At 50.6% G+C, this 11,058-nt stretch overlaps 1 protein-coding gene and 1 pseudogene across 1 annotated transcript; both read left to right on the top strand.

Moving 5' to 3' along the window:
- The first annotated feature begins 666 nt into the window (after positions 1-666).
- On the top strand, positions 667-3,977 carry LOC123082725 (aspartic proteinase CDR1-like; annotated as a pseudogene).
- Positions 3,978-5,477: 1,500 nt separating this feature from the next.
- LOC123082726 (aspartyl protease family protein 2-like) lies at positions 5,478-6,868 on the top strand. The gene has a single exon (XM_044504991.1). It carries the CDS (start codon positions 5,489-5,491, stop codon positions 6,866-6,868), a length of 1,380 nt encoding a protein of 459 aa, XP_044360926.1. The 5' UTR covers positions 5,478-5,488.
- The last annotated feature ends 4,190 nt before the right edge of the window (positions 6,869-11,058 follow it).

An 11,058-nucleotide genomic window follows, 5' to 3' on the forward strand; every position in this document is an offset into this window, starting at 1 on the left:
CTTCCGCAGAGGCTACCAGTTTCGTCTGCCCTTCTAAATTGCTAAACGTACACACCTCAAGGTTAGTTTTTATCTGAACGGTAAGATCGAATTAGGTGGGCCTGATTGTTAGCGATATTTGATGTTGATTGTCCCGTGTACATGTTTTCGGGTGGTCTTACGGAAGAATATGTTTGCTTTTTTAATAATAGTAGAGATACCGCAACAGAGTTTCGTCTGCCCTTCTAAATTGCTAAACATACACAACTCAAGGTTAGTTTTTATCTGAATGGTTAGATCGAATTAGGCGGGCCTGATTGTTAGCTGATATTTGATGTTGATTGTCCCGTGTACATGTTTTCGGGTGGTTTTAGAGAAGAATATGTCTGCTCTTTTAATTGTAGTAGAGATAGAGATGAATTCGTGCGTATCTCTACCATGGATATCTGCAAGGGATATGCAAATATCAAAAACAGATTTTTCGCTCTTTAATAAATGCATCCATGGATATCTGCAAGGGATATGCAAATATCAAAAAAAGATTTTTTTTTCTCTTTTTAATAAGTGCATCCATGGATATCTGCAAGGGATATGCAAATACCAAAAGCAGATTTTTGCTTCGTAGTAAATGCAGCCGAACCTCCCTCCAGTATATATATACGGAATATGTGACAACCTTGGATCTGCGTAAAAGCAAAGTACTCAAGCGCCAACAAGTTAGCCAGCATTGTTGCAAAAGAAATGTCCATGAAGCTCGCCATGCGTGCTCTCCTACTCCCTCTAGTGCTTGCGGCGATCCTCCACCCTGCCATCGCCGTCTCTGTAGGTGATGGCAAACCAGGCCGCCGTGGCGGCGGCTTCAGCCTGCGGCTGATACCCAGCCCCGGCTGGAACCGTAGCATCCACGTCGACAACGACGGCTTCGTGCACCTGAATGAGCATGCCACCACCGCTCTTCGGCCGCCCATGCACACACAAGTTGGAGGCATGTACAGTGTTGTCACCAGCGTTGGAACCGGGGCCGGCCGACGCACGTACGTCCTCGCGCTGGACATGACCAGAAACCTGTTGTGGATGCAGTGCAATACGGTCCAAAGGCCGTTCGTGCAGCACCCACCGCCCTTCGACCCTGCCAAGTCGCCATCATTCCATCCCGTACCAGGCAACAACCCATTATGCTTGCGCGCCGACCATCTGCCCAGAGCGCATGACCCGTGCAACTTCCATCTTCGTCCCACCCGGCATGACGCCGTCGATGTGACCGGCGTGCTCGTCAATGACACCTTGGCCTTCGGAACCTCCGGCGAGTTGGCAGAGGTTGCTGGAGTCGTCTTTGGCTGCGCGCACACCAGCTATGGGTTCAACAGCCATGAAGTGCTCGCTGGTGCACTCGGCCTGGGAAGGCACAAGCCATCGCTCATTTGGACGCTCGGGCAACACAGGCATGGCGCCGTGCAACTGTGCAAGTGCATCGCTTCTCCTACTGTCTTCCTAGGCGCGGCTCGCCGGACCACCGCACCTTCCTACGGTTCGGCGACGACGTCCCGAGCACCCAACACATGGTGAGCACCCAGATCACGCCCGGCCAAGATTTCAGCGCCTACTTCGTGTTAGAGGTAATCTTGATTGATAAGATGTATACGTGAGGTCCAAGTACTAGTACGTTAGCAAGGTTAGTTTGGCTGGTTGGGTCCGGCTGTAGTAGGCTATAGGATAATTAGTAGTATTACAACTGCACGAGCATTGGTACATGTCCAAGTCATAGGAGAGTCCGGTCAGGATCTGTATCATGTGTGTCCGTGTAGGTGTAGGACACGGTCTAGTAAGACTGCGTTGGTTGTGTATATAAACATAGCCAAGCCGTGAGTTTTGTAACACGGTGTCGAGAAAAGCAGAAAATATAAAGGAAAACAAAGGGCACTACAAGGGCTTTTGGCTATCAGTTTTGTGTACGCGTGTTCATTGTAATTTAATGTGATCGATCCTCTGGCAGAATTCCAACACTTCGTCACCCTCGTGGGCGTCAGCGTCGCCGGGCGGCCGCTGCAGCATATCAGGGAGCTGTTCGAGCGCCACTTGTACCCCTGGGGGTGGACCGGCGAAGTTGTGTTCGATGTTGGGACGCCATCGATGATGCTGATAAGCACAGCTTACCATAAGCTGGAGAACGCCGTGCTAGAGCACCTCAAGCCGCTCGGGGTGTCGCGCGTGCGCCACGCCGGATACTACCTCTGCTTCCGTGCGACGTCGCACCTATGGCAGCACCTGCCGACGGTGACACTGCACTTCGCGGAGGAGAACGCACGGCTCGTTCTCACACCACAACGGCTGTTCATTGCGGTGGGGCATGACATCTGCCTCGCCGTGCACTCGAGCCTGGACATCACCATCATCGGCGCAATGCAGCAAGTGGACACGCGCTTCGTCTACGACGTCATCGCAGGAAGGATCTACTTCGCCCCTGAGAATGCGTGCCATGCGGATCTCGGCGGACACATTTAATTCATTCATCTTTTTGTGTTCTGAATTTGAAGTGGTCAACTAGAGTAATCATCATCCGTGAAAATAAAAATACAAGTGACCATTCGGATGTGAACTAGTAATCTTCTGCTTACCAGTTTCCTGGCTGCTCCCCATTACATAAGCACGTGTAAACTTGAGGACAGGTAAGAACACCATGAGGAGGGGCCTGTTTTTCTTCTGGCTTCTTCATCCGGTGGATCCAAAGCATAAGGTCTTGTAGGATGTTCTTGAGGGTGGTGATGTTGTGGTCATTCTGCTGCCTGAAGGTCATGGTATTCCTAGAATCCCATATCTTCCACAGAATGATGAGCAATATTGAGTTCCAGATTCTGTGATCAGTGTCCGCGGGTATGTGGCAATCCCAAAGATCGTCGATGCAGCCGTTGGGAGTGATGCCAAGTCTGAGCCATACACGCCTCGCTAGGGGGCAGTTGATGAAAATGAGTGTGATGTCTTCGCTGTCGAACCCGAATCTTGTGCATAGGGCGTCAGAAACAATATGCTTACGCAAGAGATTGGCCTTACAGTTTAGCCGACAACGAAATAGGAGCCATGCGAAAATCTTGACCCGATTGGGGGCTCGTGATGTCCAGATAGGCATGGAGTGGAGGTCCACCAAGTCCTCTCTCAGGGTGAGCTCGTATGCTGCTTTAGTGGAGAAAGGTAGGCCGCTAATGAGGAAGTGCTCATCTGGTTCTTGCGATGGCTGAAAGTCTTGCAATAAAGACAACAAAGACAACAACTTGGACGCAACATTAGAGGTTAGGCGAGTCCGCAGGAAAGATTCTAAACCTTGATTCAAAACAGCAGCCACGCAAGCAAGTGGGAGAGTGGCGTGTGAGTATAGGTAGGGGAACAATTCTGCAAGTGGTCTATGATGTAGCCAAGTATCTAGCCAAGAATATGTGTTGGTCCCAGAGTTGGTCAGAACAAAGGAAATGGGATGTAGGAAGGGGAGTTGTTGGTTAATGGTTCTGCAGAGAAAGGATTGGTTGCTTTGTGGGTTAATAAGAGCATTGGGGTGTTGGAGAGCAAGTCAGTCAAGCCATGGTGTGCGTTGTGGTAGTAAAGCTTTGGCGGCAAATTTCATGAGGAGAGAGCGATTTTGTTGTGGCAGATTCTTCAGTCCTAGACCACCAAATTTCTTCGGTTTTCAAACATCTTTCCAACCAACTAGACAGTCAGTACCCGTGCATGTTTCTTCAGCATCCCAAAACAAAGCGCGGCGGATCGAATCCAGAGTTGTGAGTACACTTTTCGGGATGAGAAAGACGGACATAAAGTAAACCAGGGTGGATTCAATTACTATGATAGGACGATTAGTCGACTATCGCTTTAGAGAGCAGTCGAGCGGCCAATCGGAGAGAACTTTTTTGCATTTGTCGATAATAGATAGAAATGCATTGGCGGGTAGGCGAGTAGGCGCTAGAGGGAGTCCTAGGTAGATCCGCGGGAAAGAGGAGACTGGGCATTGTAGGGTGGATGCAATGAAGGAAGCAATGTCAGGCGTGACATGTAGGGTGGTTTTTGTGGTCGTGCATTTTTAATTTATATTTACAAGTAAACTCAATTAAGCATCGGCACAACCAAAGGTGATCTTTGCACCTATACAGTTTCTATGGATCACTGCAAAGCACAAACATTTCTCAACTTGTAAAATGGATTTCCTCGAACTATAGGTTTTTGGCCTAATTGCTCACAAATAGTTAAATTCTGCAACAAAATATTACTAGTATAACGTAGGGTGGGATACATTTATCGAGCAATATATATTGAGTTTGTCATAGATACACAGAATTCCCTATTTGACGGCGTTTCATCAAATTACTGGGCAACAAACCCGGCCTCTGCATAACTAGAATGGAAAAAAAATGTACCCATTGGGTAGGCCGGGTACGGGTATGGAACGCATACACCCGGTCTCTGTATAATTAATTAGAATGCACATAGCCAACCCAACACACACACACGAAAACACACCAGCGACTAGTAAAGTCATAAGAGCAAAAGTTATGCCTTGGCATGAAAAAAGAAAAAGAAAAAGAAAAAGAAACCGCCCCAAATCAATCAAATCAGCGATCGACAAACTATATTTAAGATCATATCGGCACCAACCGTTGGCACCACATTGATGATGAGGATTTTCCACACCACCGCCTTCCGGAAGAAAGCGACACTCAAGTGCCGCCGTCACCAAATCCAATCACAAAGGTCAGAATGAAAGTTTTCACCTTGATGAAACAGTTTGAACTAAATCTATGCATGGATAGCCCGGCCCAGAGGCCTGACCCCCAAAGCCCAGCATCCGGGCCAGGCCTGGGCTCCATTTTTTGGCCCAAAGACCGGCCCAAAAGCCCGGAATAAGCCCCAAATGCCCATAAAATCTAGATTTTATTTGGAATATAGATATAGTTTATTATTTTAATACCCCAAATATTATTATTTTAATTGAAAATGTCACTGTTCCTGTGCTTCGGGCCGGGCCAGGTGCCCGGGCCCAACCTGGCCCAGCCCGAGGAATGATCAGGTCTAGACTGAACGTATCTGAGCAATGCCTCCAACAAAATAACGACATAAAAAACATCACCATTGTCAGGGATGACCACTCGGGTCTGACCTGGTTCGCCCTGGACCTCGAGACCAGGTGCTCGCAGAACCACCAACCCAGCAGCTTCAATTTAATTGCCGCCACTCCAGAAGCATCTCTACTATCTATCACTCTTTCTGATTTGCACCATTAATTCAAGAATGGCATGAATTAATTTGTGCGTATTTCCTCCATAGGTATCTGTAAGGGATATGCAGTTTTTTTTGCCTCTATCTATCACTCTTTTCGATTTGCAGCATTAATTCAAGAATGGCATGAATTAATGTGTGTGTATCTCCTCCCTAGATATCTGCAAGGGACATGCAGCAAACCCTCCACTCCAATATACACACACGTCAAATCTGGATTTACGAGCCAACAAGCATTGCTGCAACAGAAATGTCCATGAAGCTCGCCGCGTGCTCTCTCCTCCTTCCTCTAGTGCTTGCGGCGCTCCTCCACCCGGCTGATGTCGTCGCTGTAGGTGATGGCACACCAGACCGCGGTGGCGGTGGCTTCAGCCTGCGGCTGGTACCCAGCCACGGCTGGAACCGTAGCATCCACGTCGACGACGACGGCTTCGTGCACCTGAATGAGCACCCCACCACCGCGCTTCGGCCGCCCATGCACACACAAATTGGGGGCAAGTACAGCGTCGTCACCACCGTTGGGACGGGAGCGGGACGACGCACGTACGTCCTCGCGCTGGATATGACCAGCAGCGAACTGTGGATGCAGTGCAAGCCGGTCCAAAAGCCTTTCGCACAGCAGCCGCCGCCCTTCGAGCCTGCCAAGTCGCCGTCGTTCCGCCATGTACCCGGCAACAGCAGGTTATGCTTGCCGCCCGCTCATGGGCATCGGCCCACAGTTCAAGACCCATGCAAGTTTCGTAGCTTCGGACTTAACGGCACCGATGCGAGAGGCGTCCTGAGCAACGAGACCTTGGCCTTCGCGGCCGCCGGCCAGGAGGCGGAGGTTGCTGGCGTCGTCATTGGCTGCACGCACAGCAGCGACGGCTTCAACTTCAACAGCCACGGAGTGCTCGCCGGGGTGCTCGGCCTGGGAAGGCAGGCCCCGTCGCTCATCTGGACGCTCGGCCAACACAGGCATGTTGCCGTGCAAGTGCATCGCTTCTCTTACTGCCTCCCTAGCCACGGCTCGCCGGACCACCACACCTTTCTTCGGTTCGGCGACGACATCCCACACACCCAACACATGGTGAGCACCAAGATCTTGTACACGAGCTTCACCACTAGCCGAGATTTCAGCGCCTACTTCGTCTCCCTCACGGGCGTCAGCGTCGGCGGGCGGCAGCTGGACCTGGAGCATATCGGGGAGCTGTTCAAGCGCCACATCCATGGTGGCAGGTGGACCGGCGGGTGCGCGTTCGATGCTGGGACTGCGGCAATGGTGATGGTAGCGCCCGCTTACGAAAAGCTCAAGGACGCCGTGTTGGAGCACCTCAAGCCGCTAGGGGTGCCAACCGTGTCCCGCGTCGAGTACCACCTCTGCTTCCGCACGACATCGCAGCTCTGGCAGCACCTGCCCACGGTGACGCTGCAGTTCGCCGAGCCTGAAGCGCGGCTCGTGCTGCCGCCACAACGGCTGTTCGTCGCAGTGGGGCACGACATCTGCCTCGCCGTGGTGCGGAGCAACGACATCACCATCATCGGCGCCATGCAGCAAGTGGACAAGCGCTTTGTCTACGATGTTAGAGATGGCAGGATCTACTTCGCCCCTGAGAATGGATGCCATGCAGACGCCGGCCACCAGATTTAATTCAACTTTTGTTGTTTGAAATTGCAGTTATATATCAACTATTAAGGAAAATAAAAAAAGTTAAGAAAGATGTTTGATCTTCTTCTTACGGTACCATTTCTAACTTCCTACTCCCCCCGTTCCAAAATATATATTTAGACTTTTGGATGCAGTGAGTGGATTGAAATGGCTCCTAATGAGCTTCTTCCTCTTTTACTTAAAGATGTAAGTGTTACCACCAATGAATAAACAAGGAGCTTTAGCTGTAAAAAAAACTCAATTAAGTTCTTGGGACGCGCTTATGCTGATGCCCCATCAGACTTTTTTTATCTCGATGATTTTGTACTTGTGTGATGGACATGATGGTTGCTTTATTTATAATGCATGATGAAAGCCTATTTCGACACAAAAGGTGGTCTTTGCAAGTATGCTGTTTCTACTGATCATAGCATGGCAAAGTTAGGAAAAAACAGCGGCCAAATTTATCCGATCTTCTGATTTTTTTTTAATTTGAAGTTTGCAACTGTCATGAAAAAAAAGTATGATTGTGTCACATATTTGAAGTTGCCAATCTTCCCCCAATAATAAACCAGCGATTGTCCGTCGTCGCCGTTTTTGCAAAAAAAAACCTGTATTTATTTGAATTCAACCCGCATTCCTGTATTAAGTGTGCTCCTGAGAAAACGTTTCGTTTTTGCAAAACAGCCCCTGCAGTAGTTGGAATTCAGCCTGCAGTCTGTATATTCCTTACTTTATACTGCCTCTTATCCATTTCCAGACACCACCGCCGGCCACTCGCCGCCGCTTGGCGCCGGCGTCCACGCCGCAGAGGCCAAGGAAGCCGCCGCCACTTACCACAGGAGTCCGAGCGAGGGTCCCAGGGGAACGGCGACGGGGCTCCTGTGGCCGCCGGCGTCAGGAGAAAGGAGGGTGGCGGCGCTCCGGGCGACGGGCAGCAAGCGGAGGCGAGGAGGTGACGGGTTCTTGGTGGTCGCTGGCGTGGCGAGGGCCGGAGGGGACGCCGGCGCGGGCGTCGGGCGTGGTCGAAGCAGAGGAACACGGGCTGCGACGCGGCGTGTGCGGTCGGAGCATAGGAACGCGGGTTGCGGCGCGGTGCAAGAAGGCGGGGCTGGTGCTGGAGCTTGAGGGCACGGCCGCCCTCGCATGCGTCCAGATGACGGTAGAGGGCCAAGCCTGGCTTGGCCTGGTGCTGGAGCTTCAGGGCGCGGCCGCCATGGCGTACGTCCACATGACAGCAGATGGCTGGGCGCGGCTTGGCGTTGCTAAGAGCCATGAGGTCGGCGCCGCCGGCCTCCAGGCCACGCTGGACTAGCTGCTGCACTCCCCTGCGTCGTCGCCGTGCCCCGTGTGGTGCGTGCGAACCCGCCGTGAACAGCTGCCCCGTGTGCGCGGCCACCAAGAACATCTCCCTCCATTCCAGCTCCAAGCTTGTGAGTGGTTTGGGTAGTGGCCCAGCTAGCACCCCTTCATCGTTTTGGATAGGAGTAGCGGCATATGTTGCTAAGATGGTGGATTCAGGCATATTGTTGTAATACTTTGTAAGATCCTCAAGAATAATCAATAAAGTGGCCGTATGCACCTCCCAGATGCAGAGGCCGGAGGTCATCCTCCTTATCTAAAAAAAAATTCTAGCTCCAAGCCATGCCGCCAGTTGGGCCGACGGTGGACGTGCGTCGTGCCGTGCTCGCGCGCAAGGCCCGTGTCCAATTTGGATTGGTTGCAGACCGTGTCCTTGTCGAACACAAGTCAATGGAGTGCCCAATCCGGATTGTATTTTTTTTGGTATAAGAAGGAAGGGTACTCGGCCGTAATCTTCATCAGGTCAATTTTGGACGAACATCCAATGTCGCCACCGAGTTCGCCGGAGGAAGAAGCGCCGAGTTTCGCCGGAGGTACAAGAACATCCGTCCAACACTGCAATGTCGCCTGCGTCTGCTACATCAGAGGTATGTATCCCCTTGACCTCTAATTTTCTGTCCTGGAGCCATCAGGCTACCATGGAAGTTCAGCTTAACCAGGCATCCTCAATCCTCCATGGAGGCACTAATTAGTCAGGCATCTGATCTTGGTTAGTTTTACAAGATCAGAAAAAGAAGATATGAAAGGTCAGGTTACACATCGAGATACATAGTACTAAGGTCAACTGACTATTAAAGAGGGAATCCGAGCACAACATTACTTACTAGCAGGCAGCAGGGGCTGCAACTTTTTTCCAGCTGGGAATCATCTTGTCCTTCTGAAAAGATTTGCTTGCTTGACACTGTTTGAATTTGCTTGGTTAATCTTCAGTTATAGTGCTTGATGGATTTCATAATCTATCAATGCCTCAATCATATAGTACTAATGAATTCCAATTGCATGCTGAAATCTGTCAGGACCCCGACTCAATGCCACATCGATCTAGCATGTAACACCTCATATCACTTTGCGGCCTCACGCACGGTATTTCCACGGGTGTCGCCTTACCTTTACCCGGGACTGTTTGCGCCTTTTGGCACACGTATATGACAGTGTCGCTAGCATCCATATGATAAGGAGCCCGGGCTGACATGGCTAGTCGTAAACCTAAAGTGGCACAAACTTACAGGGACAGGCATCCATGACCCAGCATCGAACGTGTCGGTCATCAGCGAGTGAATCCAGGCTGTAGCACTGGGCTAGCAGGACTCCGGTGAACCGGGCTGTATCGGGCTAACAGGACTCCGGTATTCATCGCGTGACATTTCCCCGAAGGGACAGACACAGGAACGAAGAAGGACACATGCCAGCCAGCCTAAGTGTTCCGGAGCAGTAGCAAGCTACCATGGCTCGGTGGAAGCACTAGGAGACATTTCCCGGTAAGAGAGGCTACTAAAGATAAACAACTAGATAGTCAGATCCCACACATACCAAGCATTTCAATAACATACACACAATATGCTCGATATGTGCAATACAACATGGCATCACAAAATGACTCTATGACTCAAGTAGTTATTCAATAGGCTCCGAGGAGCGAGACATTACAATCATGGGTCTCATGACCCAACAATCAGAGCATACAAGTCAAAGCACATGCGGAAGCTTAACATGTCTGAGTACAGACATCTATAAATAAAAAAGGCTGAGAAGCCTGACTATCTACCAGATCTTGCCGAGGGCACAAGATCGTAGCTGAGGTAACAAGCTAAACGTCGAAGCCCACGTGGAACTACTAGTGAGACTGAAGTCTCTCTGCAAAAACATAAATTAAGCAACGTGAGTACAAATGTACCCAGCAAGACTTACATCAGATCTAACTACATATGCATCATTATCAACAAGGGGATGGTGGAGTTTGACTGCAGCAAGCCAGCTTTGACTCGGTGGCTAACCTGAACTACGACCGCAAGCAACTCTTTTGAGGTGGCGCACACGAGTCCATATATTCACCATATCAATACACCACTATGGATCCGCTCTCGTCTCCCTACGAGAACGCCATCCATAGCACTCACGCTTATCTTGCGTATTTTAGGGTATCCACTTTCACTTGTCTATGAACTATGCAAGGGGTCCAAGTTTCCATATCCAAGGAATCCGGCTATTCGAATAGATGATGTTAACCCTGCAGGGGTGTACTTCTTCACACACGCTCTCGCCACTTACCGCCCTGTACATGTCATGTACCTCGGCAACCTTCAAGCGGAAGCCGGGCGAGGGAGTCGGCCACGACCTGACTAACCGAACAAGTCTCTAGTCCAGGTTTATCGCCTATTCGGGTTCCATCCGCAAGGAGATCCGGCCGGGGTGTCGCTCACGGCCCCAAACGATGTGAGCAGGGTTCCCAAGCCCACCATCCGGGTGCCACTTGGTACATCGTGCCACTGTGCCTAGTCTGTCCCAAGCCCACCTGTACCGGGTGCCACTTGGTAGACTACTAACACTACCTACAAACACCAGAAACTAGTTGCAACTCCTGGACAGAGATCATGTTGATTAATAAGTCGAGAGGGGTCGAGTTACCGGAACCCAATGTGTGGTAGTAACTGGTCATGGATCACAAACACAGAACTCAGTTCCCGAGGACGGCTGCAATGAGACAACCCACCATGTACTCCTACATGGCCTCTCACCGCTACCTTTACCAAATCGTGTTCACACACTTAGCTCACACACAGTAGGACATGTTCACACGCCTCTGATTCATCCCCGATGAATCAGACCTGACT

This window comes from Triticum aestivum, chromosome 4A (genome assembly GCF_018294505.1).
Source record: "Triticum aestivum cultivar Chinese Spring chromosome 4A, IWGSC CS RefSeq v2.1, whole genome shotgun sequence".
Classification (NCBI taxonomy): Eukaryota; Viridiplantae; Streptophyta; class Magnoliopsida; order Poales; family Poaceae; genus Triticum; species Triticum aestivum.